Source organism: Aythya ferina (genome assembly GCF_964211825.1).
Source record: "Aythya ferina genome assembly, chromosome: 13".
NCBI lineage: Eukaryota > Metazoa > Chordata > Aves > Anseriformes > Anatidae > Aythya > Aythya ferina.
Window position 1 is genome coordinate 2403555 of NC_140311.1, and position 20626 is coordinate 2424180.

A 20626-nucleotide genomic window follows, 5' to 3' on the forward strand; every position below is an offset into this window, starting at 1 on the left:
ATCTTATTCCTTCTCATTACATTGCTGAGATGTGTTATTTGACTGATCTCTCTGATAAATTAATCTACGACGTATTAAGAAACATTACGACAATCATTTAGTACCAGAGTATTTCTAAGTATAATATCCATTTCTTACAACAGCTATACCAAAAATTGTACAGCTACAAAAATTGACTGTATCATCCTTGAACTTTTATATAAATATTTACTACTGTTAACATATGCTAATCTTTTTTTCCCCAGTATCACATTTTTATTACTTCCCTGTCCATAGACTGTTTAAGACAAGTACATAAAATATACTAAAATTACAAAAAAAAAAAAAAAGGACATATCACACAACTAAAAAACAAGCACAAAATTGAAGAATGTGTGTTGGAAATAATTTATTGCCTATAAAAACTTTTTTTTAATTCACATTTTCTGTGTGGTTTTAAAGGTGGTGTTATGTTTCAGAGGTAGTGTGTGTAAAATGCAATACAGAGTTTGAAAAGGTTTACTTAGTTCCGTCATACAGTAAAATGTTCACCAGAACCCAAGCACTGACCTGAAACCATTTTCCTTACAGAAACATTCTTAAGCATCATTTATTGAAGAGGATTGCTTATTTGTCTAAAAACAATAACAAACAACCACCACGAGCCCAAGTTTCTGCCTCTGCTCTGTGTTGTCTTCTGACCAAAATGTCAGTCACTATCTTAGAGAGACAAATACTCTTTAGTCAAGAGTAAAAACCCTATTCTGCCGCAGAAAGCATTTTGTAGTACCTTTTTTTCTTATTTTTTGCTCATAGCTTTCCACATTTGGCCAATGTACTAACATATTAATTGGTCAGATAAATCAAACGCTGTACACCAGCTCCTGTTTTCTCTAATAACTAGCTGGAGCTTTCTTACCACCCTCTAACTTTGGCCAGGCACCTCACAACCGATAACTTAAAGTGTTATGATTATTTTGGGGCAGAAAAGGCAGAGTCCTGAAATGCAAGTTGAGAGCTAGGCAGCTGCTAGCTCCTCCAACACGGAAAGCAGCCTTGTAATTCACGGGCTGACCTGAAGGATCTGGGGAGCAGGACTGGAGGTAGTAAATTACACTTTTGGTTGCAATATTACAAATTACTAATTCTTCACGTTTCAGATATTCTGTGTGCTATTCCATTTATGCATATTATTTTCTTATCTTATTCTATCAGTATCCTGAGACCAACAGTCAGCTACGACTATAGTACCTATGGAAAAGTTAGTGCTGTGCATTATCTTCTTTTTAATGTTACTAATACGGTAGTGCAATAGAGACCCCGAATCGGATAGCTGATGAATTTTAAGCAGGAATTTCCACAATAAAGGTGTGCATGATATGATTGATTTGTCCTATCATTTCAGCTCTATAACCACAACTGTACATATTACTGTCCCCGTTTGGTTCATAGACCTGACAAACTGCTTCCCAAATTTAGAAAATGAGAAACTCAGAGGACTGCAAAGCCCATGATCTGCTTGTCGTTTTCAGACTTTTTATTGCCTTAGCGAAAAAGAAATACTTGGAAAGATTAAAGTGCAGTGCTGCTTCAAGAGCCAAGTACTCAAGAAAATTGACACTTGTATGGTACATCTGTTCACGTACTTTTAAATCTGCCAAAATTAACCTATTAGAATATTTACTATTACTCCTGTTAGACCTATACACTTGACAGAAGCAACATCTGCAGGGAAATGAAAAGAGGCATAGCTTCAGGAAGCAGCTTTCTTAGGAATAAGTAACTTGCTAGCAAAGAAGTGCACTGCTCCTTAAGAAAGGAGAGCGCCCTGGTTCTGTTGTCACGAGTCTGTTCTGAACTACCTTTTCCCACTTTGGTTTCTTCAGAAAGGTTGGCCATTCGTATTCCAACAGATGCATTAGGAATAAACAACGCCTGCCAAGTCATCTTCCATGGACAAACGAGAGTCTTAGCAGCAAGACAACGAAAACATCAACACACAGCACTGCGGCTGCAGCAGTGATTCAACTTACAGATCCAAAGCAGGGAAACAGCAAGGGGGACTTCTTTCATCACGACACAACGCAACATTAGCTTTCTCTGTCATGGGAAGTCTGTGCTAATGCTGAACCAGCACTTAGTGTGTGCTTTTGTGCTCATCCTACGAGCAAATAAAAACAAACCAAAATCCTAAATATGTCATGGGCCCAGAGAGCTCTCACTATCATTTTCCATCACCTGAAGAACTCTCAGAGTGGAAATGAATAACCTGATGACTCCACAGCAGAACCTGATGCTTCTCAGCACAACTGCTACGACAAAACTGGACAGGAATATGCATGGCAACAATTGCCAAATTCCATCATCCTGTTCTAAGGTCCAGCTGAACTGATACAAGTTACCAGGATCTGGACGTAATCTGCAAATTTGAGGGGCACATTAAGTCTGTCAGGGACACAAACAAACCAAAAAAAACCCCAAATCACAAAGCCATAAAGCATGCATGGCACTAGTCTGATCTGCAGTACTCCGGGATGTGCTTTCCGTAACCCTGAAGGATCGCTGAGCTCTGTGTTAGCCTCAGAAGCGAGCGTCTTGCTTTTCAGCCACTGAACTGCAAAGCTGTTGTTGCTGCAACATTTTAAATAACCAGCAAGGGTAATATAGCAGTAAGCTTTTTGTTTTACCTATGACAGGAAATACATACTGAGATTGGAAAAGGAGCACAGAACAGCTGTGCAGTATGATCTTGTCCAGTATTTCGTTACACAGGAACATAATTCATACCTCTTCCTCCTGAACAGCCTGTATATTGCCACATGTTTGTGACTACTTCACTGTGTTTTGTCTCGTCACCCTACAGAAAAAAAGGACCAAAGAACAACTTGTCCAAAGGGATGACACGGGTGGTGACTGCAGCTTGTACTTTAGCAGCACATCCTAAAGACGATTCCCACTCCCTTGAGAAAAGGGGCTTGTGTAATTGCTTGAATCTGACAGTAGTTCATTCAGAATTAATTCCTTCAGTTTATTTGGCACATCAAATAAAAGCAAGACAGGGCAAATACCAGTTATTAGCAAGGAAAATTTTCTTGTATAAAGGTGGATAACTTAACTGACCACAAAATCGAGAACTCTCAGTAAGAGTTTCCTGCCCTTTGTCATGGGAATTTAAGCAAAAGCAGCAGGAAAACAGAGTCCAAATAGTGGCAGATCTCAGTACTATTTTTTCATTATTTCAGCAAAGCTCACAGGAAACAAGAGGCTTTATTGTCAGTGGCACAAATTTCCTATCTCAAGAGAACAGTAATAGAGAGCATTGTTAACTCAGTATAAAAAAACCCTTTGTAAAAGATTTTTTCCACAGTGAGCAGAATCACAGTTGAGCTCTATCTCACATTTGAAGGGTAGCATTGTGGTCTTTGCTCACGAACCTTAATTAATTTTAGATTGGTGGTCATTTCAGCAGGGATGTAAAATATGGTTCCTCCTTCGAGCAAGGATATGAGGATGTTTCTGCCAGCCAGGATGGGATATTTCAGCTCAGGTAGTGAGAGGGTGAACAACGTGCCCCTTACACACTGCTTACGCAGAGTGCCTTCTCTCCCTCATGGGCTACTACTTTGAGTTTTATTATCTCAACTCAAGTACAGGCCCAACAGCATCCTTTTTTGGGGTTACTCTGTATAATAGATGGCAAGAGGTCTTTTGAGGACCAAATACTAACTGAATTGTATAGTAATCAGAACTGTGAAACCTTTTCTGTTTTTTTTTTTTCCTCTAAAAACCTTTTAAAACTGCTACTATCCTTTATGCAACTGGCATTTAACAGTACAAACTCCCCATGTCCAAGGACAACATGGAAACAGAACAAAAGAAAAGAAAAAAACCAGAGCTCACTACAGATACTAAGAAGAGAAAATCTGCCAAAGTAATTAGGGAGGACCAGGATCAGACTGAAAACAAAATGAAGCCGGTGAGTTGATCCCAGTATTAAATAAAAAAACTGTTTTTGTCCCCACTCCCACCCAGCCAACACTCTTGAATTTTCTGAGCTACACCTAGGACCTACCACTGAAATTAATGGGATTACTTACTGTACTGCATGAATAGGGTTTCATCAGACTAAATTATTACTTGATGTAAGGTATGTTTCAAAAATGCTTGCTGAGGAATATTCAGATTAGAAATTATAGAGCATTAATAATAGGAGCATGCACCTACATGCCCTGCTAAGTTTATCTGAATGTGTCTGCACATCCACTTGCAGATGAGTGAAGGGATTCAATGTGGATGACAGCTGGGAAAGGAAGAATTCATTTCAGTCACTGCCTGCAATCAAGCTCACATTTTAGAAATGGCAACGGTAACATGGCACTTGCCAAAAAATTCATCAGACAGGGACACTTCTAAAACAGGTCACATGAAGATCTGCAATGCTCAGTTCCAAATACTTAAATGCCTTTCAGGACACAATGACAGCTGTGGATTTAAGACACTCTCTTGAAAAACTGAGTAAAGTTTGTTGAAAAATAATTAAACGATATTAAAAACAATGAACATTACCATTCAGACCTGGACAAAGAAAATCTGTAAGTACATTCATAAACCCCAAGCAGTAGTGTAAACATATCTAAACCCATTGCTATTGTGGCAATATCAGAAAGTCACATTCCACAGCTCTCAGGTTTCCCACAATCTAATTTGTTACAACACGTATGGACTGCTTCTGTACATTAATAATTTATTGATGATAATTCAAATTATTCAGTTAGGCTTTCAAAGTGTTTTCAGCTATTTTGGTCAGAAAATAGAAGATTCAATAATCTGAAGTCATGTAATGAAGAACACTTTAGTTTAATTTCAGATTTTCAAAGGGTTCAAGCACAACTCAAAAAAAAAAAAAAACATTATTTTATTTGGATTCCCAATTTTTAGTCCGCCTACCTGAGTAAAAATGGAGAAAAATATAAAACTGGGACTGGTGAGCAACTCTGAAAAATTAGCTGTCTGTATAGTAGGATAGTTGTTTTCCATTCTTGGATCCCTGCTCAAAAGGACTTTGCTACAGAGCAAGTGTTATTCTGGAAAGTCAGAAGTTATCCTAATCAAGGCCAAACTGCTAAAAGTGAAACATTTCCTCACACGGTTCTTTCGTTTAGCACAAACAACACTTGAAATTTCTTGACACTGCAAACTGCAGCCATTACGTACTACAGGCATCCTTCAGGCAGGTCTACTTCACCTTGGGCTTTCTGGTTTGGACTGAAGAACAGTGGATAGCAAAATGCTGTTCTCTTGAAACCTACATGTTACACGGGGTTTCTTTTTGTCAGTTAAAAATAATTGAAAAAAATAATCACAAACTGTCTGAGGCATTTTTCTCCGATAAAGACGACAAGCTGAATGAGGTATCATCAGGCTCTGGGGACGTGTGATTGAAATCCATTTCTTCTAATTCAGGAGGTAAGTCTGAGAGCAGTGCCTACAATTTAAGAAATATTACAATGCAGTATTAGGTATCTGTTTTATATCAGCAATTAAGTATCTTTCAAACATATAGCGAAAAAAACGTTGAGCTTTTTGGTCAGCGTTCATATTGGATGGGTTAAAAACAAACAAACAACCCCCCGCAAGGTCAGTACTGACAGATGTTGAAAAAAAGAACATTGTCCAAGATGAGCGTCTTAGAACAACAATCCCGTAAGTTACTTCAGTTGTTCTCGAAACAAGTCAAAATATTTTTCCCCCAAACTGGACAAAACCACATGATTTATATTCATTTATTTTATTCAGATATTTTGGACATGCAAAAGCCTTAATGTATCTACAATCATGCTATACTGTGAGCACACAAGGGATAGAAATGGTGTGTACAAGATCTTTACTGTTACATTATTTATCTCAAAAGACTTCAAGTTCACTTTTCTTTATATTCAGTTCACATTGGTTTATGAAAGAATTATAAAAACAACTAGAAGACAAATTTATTTTGGAGGTATTCTAAGTTTCTTTCTTGTCACTTATAGTTACTATTTTTACACCTGAAAAATTGCAGACTGTAGAGATGAAGAGAAAAAAAAAGACAACAAAATCCCTTTAAAAAAAAGGAAAAAAGAAAAGTGAACATTAGTCATACAGGACATGATCCAACCAAATATAACAAGAAGTGCTATGTATGAAACACAGTGCAGTAAAACTGAAGAAGTCTGGCTTTTTTTTTCCTAGATCCATTTCCCAACAGATGAATCAAATTTGCTCAGTGTATGCTGTTGCACTGGTTGTCCCTTTGTAAAAGTAATACTTTCCCCATGTCATTGTTTGTGTAGATTGTGAGATGTTTCTTTTATATGTTCAACTTTTCTTTGTCTACAAGATGTTCAGCACAATGCTGCCCTAATGGTAATTGGAGCCTCTGGGCATGGAGGAATAAAACCAAGGAAATGACGGAACACAAAATGACAAATACCTCCTATTATTAAAATCTACTTTAAGACTCACCTGCTGCTGTTCTTTATCATCTGATTTAATAGCAAGTATCAAACTCCGAGTAAATGTCTGTAATTCAAAATACTTCTGTTTGTGATTCTCCAGCTCATTTTCAATGAATCTGACTTCTTCATTCTGTGGGGGAAAATTACATAAAGTTCTGGAAATAATAAACACTGAATAAATAAGTACTGCATCATTTTAATGACACCTAAACATATTTGTATTGAATTATTTTTAGTGGAAATAGGTAAAACTGCATGTTATGATTCCTGCAAAAATCAGTACTAAGTGACAAAATGGCACATGCCATTTCCCTTCTCACTACCCTCCAAAAGAGATGTGTGATGGCAAATCACATTACAAGCAGCCAAGGCATTTCAGAATTACTGCATTCATCACTAGCATTTTCTAATGCAGCCCAATTTTGTATCATGAAGCAGCAGCTTACCAACCTCCCCAGGAACTCTCAGGTTACAGAATGAATAGCAACATATGTACAAAAATGGGGTAATATTAGTAATCTCTATATAGTGTGGATGAAAAGACATTTTTCCCAACCTTCATATAAATAACGTCACTGTACATGCAAATCACTTCTTTTATACCGAAATAACAAACATCTTGATTAAAAATTCACATTTGATACGTACTTCAGTTTGTTACAAGTGTCTCTTTTCCTTCAAACTTATCAACTGATTGGTATGTAAGATTCAAATGCTAAATCTATCTGTTGATCAGAGTAAAGCTAAAATTAATTTTCTCCCTTTCAATATGGAAAGGAAGTAGGGAAAAAAAAAGCAGTCCTTTATTAGGCAGCCACATGACTAATTAGGTTGGCAGTGCTGCATATAAAATGTTCCTTGATGGCTGGTTTTGATGGCAGTAAATAGTTACATAAACAGATTCTAATACTCAACTTACAAGAGTTAGCATTTTGCTTTTATTAAAGTATTTTTGTCATAATACAGAACGATGCTCTGATAGTCCTGCTGCCATTTGCTAGACTGGCTGTAGTTCAACTTTAGGTGGTGAGAAAAGGTGAAAGTAGGTGATGAATGGGAAGCATGTAACAAGCCTTCAAATGTAGTTATTGTTTGTTGTATTTCGTACTGAAAATTCAGGTGTCATCAATCAAATCATTGCTCACCATACTGTTTCAGGTCATAACAGCTCTGAGAGTAAGGGATAAATATTTGGGCTATGATTTTAAGGCTTTCAAAAGGAAATCAGCTTAATGTCTTCTTTTTAGATAGAAACTTTCCTATTTTCTAGACAGAAACAAGTAGCAATAGATTTTGGCCAGCCAAAGATGGGATTCGGATTTATGCGCGAAACACGTCGCCACAAAGACTAATCACCAATGTCAAACACCAAAACAACAAGCAGGATTCTGTAGGGCATGCTGTCACAACAAGCCTTTCAGCCTGGTGACAGGTGACATTATGAAAAGGTCATTCCCTATCCATATTCATTCTGCATTGCCCTTACCAGGAAAATCATGCTTGAGGGAGTAATTTTTGTTCTGAACAGATGATCTATTCATTATCTTGGTAACCAATTATCATTAGTAGAGCATACCTGTACCTAATGGAAAAATTTAGCTAGATGCATAAAAATCCACTCACTACACAGTACAGAACTGTGGCGACTCGTCTGAGAGCAGTAGCACACACACACAACCTTTACCATTTGGCAGAAGACAGCAGCTGTCAGGTATCCAACTGATTTTCCTCCAACCCACAACTACCGCTTACAGACACGTCCCACACTACATTGTTAGGATGACTGATTTCTCTGTTCCCTCCATTTTATTAGAGGATTCCAGCTGTTATGTCCCTTTCCAGAGCTGGCAGCAACATGCTGCATTTAAAATCATGCCATAGCACTCCAAAGAACAATTCTGGCACAGGAAGATGAAGTTTTGTTTTAGACGCTAAGGAAATTGCTGCTTTGTTTTGGGACACGTGGCAGGAGCTGCAGATGGTACAGCTCTGGTAGCAGAGCTGTTCTGCACAAGCAGAATTTTTCCTGCCTCCCTCTGCACTAAAATTAGGGTAAGCTCCCTGTAAATGGGACAAGGAGACATGATTGTGGGGATGATGTGTGGTGCCATGGCTTCCTGACAGGGGAGCTGCAGGCTCTTACAAACCTCTGCAGAATTCCTCGCAGACCTGTCAGCACCTCCTGTGAAGGCCTAGCCTGCTTAACATCTCGCAGCCCAAATTACTCACCTTATAATCCAGAAGAGAACTCATTTGATCCACTTCAGAATTACTTATCATATCGCTTTCTTCATCATCTATAATTTCTATTTTCTGAAACAGAAGTAGAGGGTTCATTCCAAATATGCAACGTATAAATCAGGCAAGCAAGCTGCATCTCGAACTGACGGGACAGGACGAGGGGAAGAGGACCCGTTTGCTCATGAACAGTTCTGGATTGTGAAGCACCCATTAGGTGGCAATCATGCACCTCAGCCACAAGAAGAATCCGAGCTGAAACTGTGCTGAGAGCTGTGTGCAGAGGAGGCGCTACGTGCCACCACGCTTTTGGCATTAAATCGCATACCGGCTCACTATGGCCTGTGTTTTATTCCATAAGCCGTTTGTTGAAGACTTCCTAGAGAGCAAAAACTATCAAAGATTATTCCTCTGAAGCAAAAGAGACATTACAGCAAGTGACAGGCAAGGCCTAGCTGACCTGCTTCTTGCCAAGGAAATAGAAGAGGTGCCCTTTTGGCCTACTTTGGTCACAGGCAAGTCAAACGCCCTGAAAAGTGTAAGGCATTGATACAGAAGACAGTTCCAAATGCATAAACGTGGACATTTTCCCTTAATTCACAACAATTCTTGTGATAGTTTTATGTTGGGTTTTCTAAAGATATCTAAACTCAAATGTTAAAGGCCAACTTTATGTTATTTAAAATATAGAAATGCAACATAACTGTATCTGAAGTTTTAAGACATTCACTCACTTCTACGCATCACGCTTTTTCTCCCCAAAAGAAAGACTTCTTGTGTGAGAAAATTAAAAAGTTATCTCCATAGGAGTAAACAGAACAATTATATGTTTTTAGTGCACCTGTAAGATTTTCATTTTTATTCATATCTAAATTAGATCTCAAACAGATGGAACAATTTTGAATTAAATAGCAGCAAGAGAGTGGCATTTCTAAGCAAGAGCTCGGAAGGATCACTGCTCAGATAAAACTACAAATTTCACTGGATCAGAGGGGAAGCAGTGGCAGTGTAAGAAGAGGGGATTTGGCTGTTTTGTTGTTTTCACTATTGTTCACTGTTTTGGTAGCTGTATGCTTATAATAGAGACTGCATGTAATAGGTTAAAGTAAGTTTATTACATTATTTAGTATGCTGCATAATACAATGTGGGTGAGGGCCCACACTGACACAATACCCTCTGATCATTAGTTCTTGAGGTATTATTTTAGAGATCTCATCACTACAGCACAGATGTGTTTCTTCCATCTACCTACAGACCTGTCACTGGAAATTTCCTTCTCATCGCCTGTCAGAAATCCATAAAGAGAGGTTATCGCTCTCACTAGCAGATCCCACCAAGCTCACCAGCATGTGTTGAAGGAAATGAGGGAAAAACACTTTTTCTGTCCCTCAGCGTCTGACAACCCAGCAGAAGTGACAGCATTTCAAAGGCTTAATGTCACAAAGATCTGCTGCTGTATCATGCACTGAGTAACACTGTGATTTCAATATTTTTGGTTTTAGACTCAGCCTGAAGAAAAAGTTCCTAAATAAATGCCAAACAGTCACACTATCTTATAATTATACACTTTAAGATAGCAGGGGAAAGAATGGATTAGAATTTCAAATAAGAAATCTCTTAGCAATTCCAATTTCAATAGCAAACATTTAAAAAAAATTACTGTGTTTTCAAAATAGAGTATGAAAAAAGTAGTCATCTTTTTTGCCCCTCTTATTGTGACAGATTATGTAATGCTGGAGTTTAGGTAGACTGGAGAACTGAATCTCTTGGACATCACCTTTGCAAACCTTTACCTTTGTCATTTTACGTTCTGCATCTCCATGGCAAACGCAGCAGCCTGAGTGATTATATCTAAGGTCACAGCAGGCTGCTAAGGTAAACAGAAAGGAAAAAGGCTGCTGCTTCTATTCAGGTAAGCTACAGAAAATACAGCTGTGGCTTTTCGGTTTATCCAAAAGATGATCTTATAGTAACAGAAAATTAAACATTCTCCTTTACACGTATATATACATCCTATATATATATATATGTGCACATATGGAGGAAGGAGAAAGGAAAGAGAATCTCCTGTTCATTTCCCCATTTCAGGTTTTGTGTGATTAAAGTAAAACAAATGTTTTAGTCACTTTCTGAGCTAGTGTTGCCTCTGACTGCAATAAGAGTGTTACTGGGAACTGGAACCATCCCCTGTTCATTCTCTAGATAACTTTTTAAGATAAAAAATACCCTACCACTTGGGGTCTTCTCTCCTCTTCCTCCTCTCCTTTCTTCTAATTTGAGAGAAGGCAGGCTAAACAAAGGGACATATTGCATTATTTGCCATGACTCCTCCCTCTGTCTTTCCTTCCTAGTCTCACTGCAGTCAATTAAAAACAGCAAGAACAACTGTGTTTGAATTAAGGTGAATGCAAGTGAGAAAACAACAATCATCTAAATAATGCCCTATCAAGATTATGGGAACAAAGAGTACATAGCACCCTGGTTTATCTCACAGATGCAAGGTTAGGTATAGAGAGGAAGCAATAGCAATATCTGACTTTCTCAAAGCTACAGAAAAACATTTTCAATTTTTATTTTTATTTCATTCTTACTGTTTTACTATACTATATACTTACAGAACACTACTCAAGCATTGTGCTTTGCACTCCAGAAAAAGAACACCAGTCTGTTATAATACAGAAACATCTGTAGTATTCAATTTCTACTGAATGTGCAAAATTCTCTTCTAGTACTTTAAGTACAATTTCTTTTAGCACACAAGCAATAAGGAAGGATTCTCAGCACACCCAAATGAAGTTTTCACCTACTGAAAAACACTGGTGTTGGACAGCAACCTCAAAATTAGTGGAAAAGGAAAGGTATGCGTACCACATTATCAGTAGATACTGGATTCTGATCATCTTCTTTGTGATGAATTTCTTCATTTTGAAGACCTTCATTTGCCTCTTCTGCAGAAATAAATAATTTTTCAGATTTCATTCAATTTAATGCTTAAGAAACATTAGTAGTCTTTACCACTAAATATGTCACATCTGCTAGATACAAAAAAAAAGCCATTATCAGTATCTACTAAAAAAAATACTGTATATCCCATTAAACAAGACATCCTATCATAAGTTTTTCAGGCTAGTCATGACAATCTCTGATTGAAAAGACAGAAAGAGTACCAGTTACTCTCTTGCAACCTTCCAAACTGTTCTTAGCTTTAGGTTCACATTGGAATATTCAAAGTTGAAGTGTTTCACATCAGAGGTGCCCAGAACTTTAAAAAAAAATAAATTAATACATGAAAAATCCAGCATGCCCTGTGATTACAGGGTACATGTCAGAATCCCACCTCCTTCTTGCAGGCACTGACTACTTTTGTACAGAAAACCCATCATGCAGGTTATTTCATTCTTGTATGGCAAACTATTAGGTCCTAATAAATCTAAGCTTGTTTCTTATATGTAAGAGCAAGGTTCACACTTGAAAACAGCAAACCTTAACCTTCAGTCCCAGCCACAAGCTGAGATGATTCTATCAGCCCTGACTATGGCCAACAGAAGTGAGAGAGAAGCACAGTTGTTCCTACAATTAAGTATGTTTCTCACATTTACTTCAATTCCTCCACATTTAATGTGCAGTCCAGAAGAAAGTGGTTCACAGAAACAGCAAATCGGGAAATAAACCAAAACACAGAAGTCAGAGTGCTCTGCTAAAAACCTTAAATGCCACCATTAACAGGAAGGCTACTCAGGGGAAACGCACCGCAGAGCTGGCATTATAGGGCCAGTGGCCCAGCTAGCAGGGAGAGGCGGCGTGGAGGGCACCAACAATGCAACCAGAAGTTGTTTCAGCTAAATTTGATCTGCCACTGCTGTAACTTCAGAGCAAAACTGCTGCTAGAAACAAAAGCAAGTGGTGGCAAATGGGAGAAGCGTGAAGCAGGAGCCACACGCAGCCTCATCGCCACCCTTGCAGGGGCTGCAGCAGCCCTAGCACCAGCGGCTCCGTCACCCTGCCTCACCCCTTACTCCATCTGGCTATCGAATCCAGCTCCCTACAGCACTTTAAAGTCTTTAAAAATTCATCCTCAGCTAATACAAACCGGCAGAGCTGTAATGGCCTCCACAGAGCTGTGTTCATTTACACAAACTATGGATTCAATTAACGTACCTTTAAAAAAGGCAAGGCATTATGAGAATCTTAGTGCTTAATTTTGCCTCCGAGTACAGCCTTTTTTTGTTGTTCTTCTTCTTCTCTTTTAATATTTACACACTACTCTTTAAAAGCTAATGCCACCAACACTTCTGCTCTAATTAGGCAACTAAAAATATCCTTTCTTTGAGAGTTGGGGGGGTTGTTTGTTTGTTTTGTTGTTTAATTAGGACCAAAAGTTATATCACAATCAATCACGCATCTGTGGCTGAATAGCATACAGGATTATTGCTGTAAGTATTTTCCAGGAAGTTCAAAACAAACTGAACTGCAGTAGGGAAACCTACTGGTTTCAGCTGCAGGAGCAAACAAACAATTCTTGTGGTAGAATTAAAGCAGGATTTCTGGATGCTATGGAAATCCTATCAGTTTCTTACACTTCTTTACGTCTTGTAGCCATCTATTTATTCATAGTCTTACAGCTCTGCCCTGTTTTAAGAAAGTCTTTCGATAAATTTGGCGTTATTTTTCACTTTAAGCTGCAAAATGCTCAGATTCTTTCCCCATTACCATTTTCTTCCAAACAGATCTGACTACATCAGCTCCTTCTACACCTCAGGCAAATCAAGGACTCAGATTCCGCATCTCACTTGGCGTTCAATCATTTGACCCATTTCTTTATCATATTATTCTCTTTACAGTGCAATATGACAAAGCTATCACGAATTCATTCCCAGCAGTTCTCCATTTTCTAGTTCTTTCCTTTAAATTGTTCAGCCAAAATGACAAGATCAAGTCTGGCGTATTAAGCTGAAATAGCATGCGCTCGATCAGACTTTCTTTCAGTTTAGAGAGCAAAGGCTTTATTGATCTCTTCTAATCAGAAGCACTGGGAGCAATTAGTTGAGCTTGTGAAGCTACTGAAACGTGCCGAGCAGCAGTTCATCCGCCCTAGGCCCAGAGCACAAGTGTACAGGAGGGGAAGGGAGAGGTTTATTCAACGTGGTCATGCGGTTCTGTGCGGTGGGGTAAAAAGGGAATTAAGTTCAAGACACTCGTCAGTCGAGATCATGGAGTTTACTGTGAAGAAACACGCACCCTGCCTGTGCAGTTCTAAGGCTGCCTGAACGTCCCCTGCTACCGACTTTGATCTTTTCTGCAGGTTTGTGTTTGCTTGTCAGAGCCCATGCACACACCTCAGACAGCTTAATGACGCCTTCTGCCACGCTCTGACATAGTCTGAAGCTCCTTCAGTTCAAGACCAAGTTTGAGGCAATGTATTTTCTGAGCATATCTCATCAGCAAGAGTTTATTATGGGAACTGTAATTACATAGTTCTGGTCACCTCAGAGCTCGCAGGTTCACACACATCAGTGCTTGTTAAGACAAGAACTGCTGATGTGGCTCACGCTAACACGAACGGATATTCAAGCTGGCAGAGTAGAACTGGCAAGTTAGCAGAGAGCATTTTTCTTAGAAACCAGCTCCTTAAGGAAGTGAGAGCTACACGTTTGTACTGTCTGTTCGTCTCTCAGTTGCTCCAGCAAATTGCGAACTTGGTAATTAACTTCTGATGAATCTGGCAGAAACACAGGTCTTATGAAAAAAGGTTTCTGCAAGCTTTGAGATAAAAATATCAACAAAACTCACACAGAAGTAAAAGAAGAGACCAAACGATACCCTCAGCATAGCCAAGGTACATAACTTGCAACTGTTAGACACTTGCAGACATATTTGAATGCGTACAACAGAGAATCCAAAGCATGCACACTGCATAAAATTAAAAATATATGCACAGTAGGAACTGCATTGTCAAATACCTTGTGAGCTTCCTTCAGATAAGCAGATTGATACTTCATCATTCCTATCATTATCATCCCCCACTTCAGTAGCAGTTTCCTCTCCTGGATTAAGTGCTGATTTAGAAACAAATTCAGATTGATCAGAGAAATCAGCAGGACCTCCTCTAGGGGGTGGGACCTCAATCCCCATTAAACGGTATTTCCGTCTTCGATTCCCAATCCACGTCTTGCAAGAGAAATAAACATGAATGATATCAGAAACTATAACAAAAGCAACAGGCCCACAACCAAGTGAAATTAGCACATCTGCACTCTAAGACCAAGAGCATAGCCAGCAATCCAAGGGAGGTGATTATTCCCCAGCGTTTGACCTTCATGAGGCTGCTTCCCGGAGTACTGCGTTCAGTTTTAGTCCTCCAGGGCAAGGGAAAAGGGAAAGTTGTGCAGAGCAAGAGGAAGAGAGGCAACAGCTGCAGGTCACACAAGGAAAATTCTGATTGGAATTAAGAAAAAAGAAAAAGTTTTACAGTGAGGGTAGTTCAGCACCGGCACACTTTGCCCACCGTTTTGGAATCGCCAACTTTGCAAGGACTCAACGTCTTACTGGACAAGGTCCTGAAAAACCTGACCTCACTCTGAAGTCAGTCGTGCTCTGAATAAAGAGTAGGATTAGGTGACCTTGTAAGGTCCATCCCTACCTAAATCACTGTATGAATTTAACATGTGATCTTTGATTCAGGCTCTCCCACTCTGCAGCTTCTGGTGGGACTAAAGCATCCAGTGACCCAAATTGTCCATCTATTCTAGGATTTCCTACAGCACAGAAGAAATTATCCAAGGTGGTAGCTCTACATCACTCCACTTTGGCAGAAGTAAGCCCAAAGCAGTATTATCTTTCACTTCTCTTTAATTGGAAGATGAGTCTTTAAGAAAATTTGCTTGCAGTAAGGGATAACAGCAGTGGGAGATGAAACAGGGCCAGGACCAGAGAACTTGGAAACCCCCATTCATGATCAGATAGGTATGGATGCTCGAAGTTCATTTTACATCAATAAATCTGACTTGCTTTCTCTGATAAATTCTAACGAAAAATTATGCTAAAAATGTTAAAGACTCAGAGTTAACATGATGCAGTAGGAGTTGTCCGTACCTCTACCATTTAACTCCCTTCCTTTTGTTGCATTACTCAGGCTTTTGGTATCTCATCCAATTTCAACTCTACTTATCGGTTCCTGTTCCCAGACACTTTACTCCAAAGTCAATTCCTCACTGGCATCCAAAAGTCCTCTCACAGCCAGGAATCAACTTCTTTGCTTATTTTAACCTCTAGTCTTCTTGATCTGGCTCTCCTCACCTTCCACAGTGTCTGTGAGACGCCCGGAGCAGTGCTGACAGCACTACAGGCACCTTCCACATCATCCCAGGGCCTGGCCACCTGCTGCTCCAGGACTGCCAACAGGGGGATTTGGCCTTGTAAGCTGTGGCTGTGCAGAGTCTGCTCCGTTACTGCGTGGTCATTAGTAGGTTTTGAGGAATACTTAGTGCTGGAACTTCTGGGTTACTAAAACCCAAACATACCTCCAGGAAGCATGCACAATTGCTATTTCCGAATAATTAAAAATTAAGCTGAATCTCTTTAGCTAAAAAATGACATGTTTAGGACTGGTTTTGATAAATCATTTTTGCTTTCCCAGCTCTAAATTTCCTCAATGATGAATGCAAAATAGGTACACAAAAAGCTAATTCTCATTATATCCCTAAAATATTACCTCCTTAAAAACTTCAAACATCTGTAAAATATATGTAATTAAACTGACTAAACCTACCTAGAGCAGCCCATAATGAACTCAGCAGCAACTTCCCCTGCTTCATCTGAACAGATGAGCAGCAAAAATTGGGGAAGAAAGGGCAGAGTCCCAGCAGAAGAAGCCAGCAAATGCCCTGTGCATCTGTGAGCGATCAAATGCAGTGGAACTATGCACGGTGGCAAACTTTACCTTTCCAGTAATACTGATATGTGTGTAGTACTGGCAATCTTTAAAGCAAGCACAGGGTCATAAGGATCAATCATTTGTACTTCTGGAAAAGCAACGTTTATCTGGACAAAAATAATGAATTTCCATTGAAAAAGCTATTGAAAGGGAAAAGGGGGGAAGTGCATTTAATTGAATTGAATCAAGCTTCAATATGTATATAAAACTATTGTACATAGTTATATAAATATAAAATGTGTAATATAAATTACATAAATGTATAAGAAGTATGTTCCTAATACATACCTTATATATATACTTGATCTGTTTATATATATATATTTATATTTATTACTATTTTACTTTTATTTTGTTATGTCACAAATGGAGAAACGGTTGCTAGTTGTACACTACCTACCCAGAATGTAAGGTACAGTGAAATACACCCAAAGGCAACAAGGCCTGTACCTTTACTGAAAATGGAGAGGCTTTTCCAGAAGAGTCTCTTAGTGCAACTCTTCTTAGCTGAGCAAGGAGTATAGAGCACAGACTTTAGGGCTCACTCAGGCCTCGCAATACATCACCGCTGTGTCCTGACTACGAGAAAGCAAGCACACTGCACTCTAATCTCCAGACATTCGTGTTTCCTCCTGAAGAAAACCCAGGCTGGCACATAAAGAAAGAGGCATAATACGTTGTGCCTACATAGAGCCCAAGACAAATTTAGGAGAGATTCCACAGCACGTTACGGAAATTTCCTATCCACATCTGGGATACAGAGTGCCTTAGAGGACCGACAGGAGGAAGCACTGAAGATCACACATTCCCCATAGCACAACTTCAGCCCTTTGAAACAACCAAAAAAAAAAGCGTAGCATGATGCAGGACCAATCTAAATCTCACTCTAACTTTTCCAGGCTGTTATACAGAGGAACCACAGGCAGAGGGAGGTCAGATACTGGCAACAACAATCAGCTACTATGAAGAAAATAAATCTTTTTCTTTGTTTATTCATTCAATCATGTGCACAGCATAGAGTTTTATGGAGTTCATCTGAGCCTGGTACATCTGCCCTGAAGACAAAAGCATTGGAAGATGTGCACAAAACTTTGCCAGTAAGGATGTTGTTAAGGAAACGAAGTAATGGAAACTAAGCAAGGGTGTCAACTCTCCTGTCCTATGAGTAAGGTACTATAGAGCCGGGAGTCCATTTTGAGATGTTTTCAGTGGAAACAGGTTCACCTTTCAAAAAACAAACTGAAGAGCTCGAAAAATTTGCAGAAGCTTTGTTCTCTAGAGATAAAAAAATAATACTTCTAAACCTCCAAAAAATGCAATTTAATTTTTTCTTAATGCAGATTTGCTTAGGAAAACAAGCAAGTAAATAAGCAGATCAGTGTTCAATACTGAAACCAACTCTGGTCCCAGTTTGATATATCAATCCAACAGAGATGGCCACAAGGGAGGAGTTTCAAATAAGGGCTCCTACCTCATCTTTTGCTTTGGTAGGTGATTCAGAGTAGCATTTGACCTTTTATGTATGAAAGTTTTGTGTTCTATTAAATAAAATTACCATGCATTTTCCTTACATTCCTCCTATATTTCGGAGTAGTTTGATAGTTGTCATCCTGTCTTTCTCAAATAATGGCTCCTATCTCCTCTTCTGCTTTGATGTCAAAATTTTAAGGGAGAGGTGGAAAAAGAAGACAAAGGCTGAAAGGACTAGTCACAGTCGTCATGACCATTATGATGGGAAGGGAAGACTAATGACATTTTTGTACCAACTGCAAAGGCAGTCAGACTATTTTCTGAAGAATGGAAGCTCTGAGTGAGTAAGACAGTCACAGATTCAGAGCGGTGATGTCTGGTAATTGTGAATACAGTGGCAACAACTGACACTTTAACAAACTTCCCCGCCTCTGGAGCAGATGATGTGGAGTGATTCTCAGAAAGCAGGTCACCTACACTAAGCCTGTAAATCCTAAAACAACCCTTTGTTCTTTTATATATGTTTATTTTTCCCTATAAGCATTAATGGAAAAATATTTTCTCTATATTTTTAGAGAGGCTTCTTTGAATCTTAATCACAATATAAATGATAACGCTTTTAATTCTTCTAGGATCTCCCCAAAAACATTTATCACATTTACTCAAAATCTCACTTGAATCTAAAGAGAATGTCAAATGGTTCGTAGTGCTCCTCCCGCTGCTGATCGATAAGACTCTTACCTGAGGGCTTTTTTCTATATATAGACTGCAAAAAGAACAAGAGAGCACTTCCCAACATGGTCATTCATTATGTAATACATGAAATCTATTTCAAGCTTCCTCATGAAATTTTTAAAAGCTTTCATCTGTCCTATTTTTGCTTCTGCAACAAGATAGGGGAAGACTCTGGATTTCTTACCCGCACTATTTCACAGTCAACATTTAATTCTGCAGCAACAGCTTCAATTTTCTCTCTGCAGACTGAGCCCAGGCTGGTCATGCCATTATCCCAGTATTTCTTTAGGGTAGCTAAGTCTCGGTCACTAAATTGTGTGCGGTCCTGTAACTGTAAGATAAACAAAACAAAAAAAAAAATACTGTTAGATTTAAAAGGAGTCCTTAAAATGTTCATTTAATTTCCAGAGGTCTTGCATACAGTAACACATGTTACACTGCCTCCATGGCTCTTCTCTTTTTACTCTCCCTTAAGGTTTTTTCCTAAGTGCTGTTTCTCATCCAGGCTAGTAGAGTTCCCTGGGATTTGCCTGAAAGACAGTGCCAGTGCTAAAGCAAGTCCAAAGCACTTTAGCTTTGTTTCAAACTCCACCTGATTTTTTAATTTGTTTTATCTCACTCTATAAGGCCTTACTGAAAATAACTGTTTCCCCTCGTGCTGTTTACTCTCTCCACCCAATTTATGCAAATTATTCCTTAAGGCTTTTCAAGTTTCTCACCCTCCCCCCCTGAAGTTCTTTTATCTTACTGCAAACTACAATACATGCATAATTCAAAGGATTCTGGGTTCCTAAAGGGAAAACTTTAATGTTTATTTGGTAAGCTTCAGAGTTTAAATTGGTTCTACTGTTTATTTGCAAGTTCCCTAGCTCCGTGTGTATATTTGTCAAAATATGTGCTAGTAGATTACTGATAATAAGCAGTAGAAGTGAGAAACGAAGCTGGACTTCATACTATTTCTTCCTACCACTTCTAAGGGAATAGAGTACCATTCTGTTAACAGGACTTAAAAGCTTTATCAATAGCTGTTAGCCCAGAATTTTAATTAATACTTCCAGTTTCTGTATACCAACCCATCTTTGTCATCTTTCCTGCTATTAGGAGTACACAAATGCAACCATAAAACGCATCAGTAGTTGCTGCTCGTGCCAAATTTGTCATTATTTCAATGGTTGAACTTTGTAAGAAATGATTGTGATTTCAGGTCTGAAATCTAGGTTTGCTCATTGAAAAGCTGTTAAAAGTTAGAATGAAGTAACCTTAAAGTGCAGCAAAAAGAAACTTTGCAGAACTAAAATAATCTGGATCACATACATTACCAATTTTAATCTTTGTTAGTTTCCAGATATGGTAATCTTTACAATATTCTTCAAAAATTGCATTGTACATCTCAGCACATGAGAAGCACCTGAGCCTCCTAAATACACTGGTGTGGACCAGGGGTGGCAGAACCTTGGCTGCACTTTCACACAATGAAGTGAAGAAGTGTAGGAGCAGTCTCCATCCCGAATCACTGCGCCAATATCTCTTTTTATGGCTGTTGGCAAAACAGACTGCAAATTCTGAAAATGGCTGGGGGAGTTCTCCCTTGTTCTGCATGGAGCAGTCAGGGAGAGGCAGCCGAGCGCTGAGAAAAGGGAAGGCAGGAAGCAATGTGAAAGCAGTGCTAAACCTACAAGGAGAAACAAGTCACTCTGGCCTCTCCAGCTTCCCTGAACAGGTAGGTAGCTCAGGGCAACTCCACCTTCTAAAGCACACTGAGTGTTTTTCTAAAAA

At 38.9% G+C, this 20626-nt stretch overlaps 1 protein-coding gene across 5 annotated transcripts in view; it reads right to left on the reverse strand.

The window, feature by feature from the left end:
- Nucleotides 1-363: 363 nt before the first annotated feature.
- HDX (highly divergent homeobox) overlaps nucleotides 364-20626 on the reverse strand; it is a 47163-nt gene continuing 26900 nt past the window's right edge. For 4 of the 5 annotated variants that reach the window (XM_084534677.1, XM_084534674.1, XM_084534676.1 and 1 more), the window contains 6 exons: nucleotides 19035-19181; nucleotides 14673-14880; nucleotides 11581-11660; nucleotides 8703-8786; nucleotides 6481-6603; nucleotides 364-5464 (listed from right to left, as the gene is read on the reverse strand). In XM_084534677.1, the coding sequence (XP_084390803.1) occupies nucleotides 5339-5464; nucleotides 6481-6603; nucleotides 8703-8786; nucleotides 11581-11660; nucleotides 14673-14880; nucleotides 19035-19181 (768 nt within the window). In that variant the 3' untranslated portion in view covers nucleotides 364-5338. Of the gene's footprint in view, nucleotides 5465-6480; nucleotides 6604-8702; nucleotides 8787-11580; nucleotides 11745-14672; nucleotides 14881-19034; nucleotides 19182-20626 lie in introns of those variants that run through there. The other variant, XM_084534678.1, reaches the window with a different exon arrangement.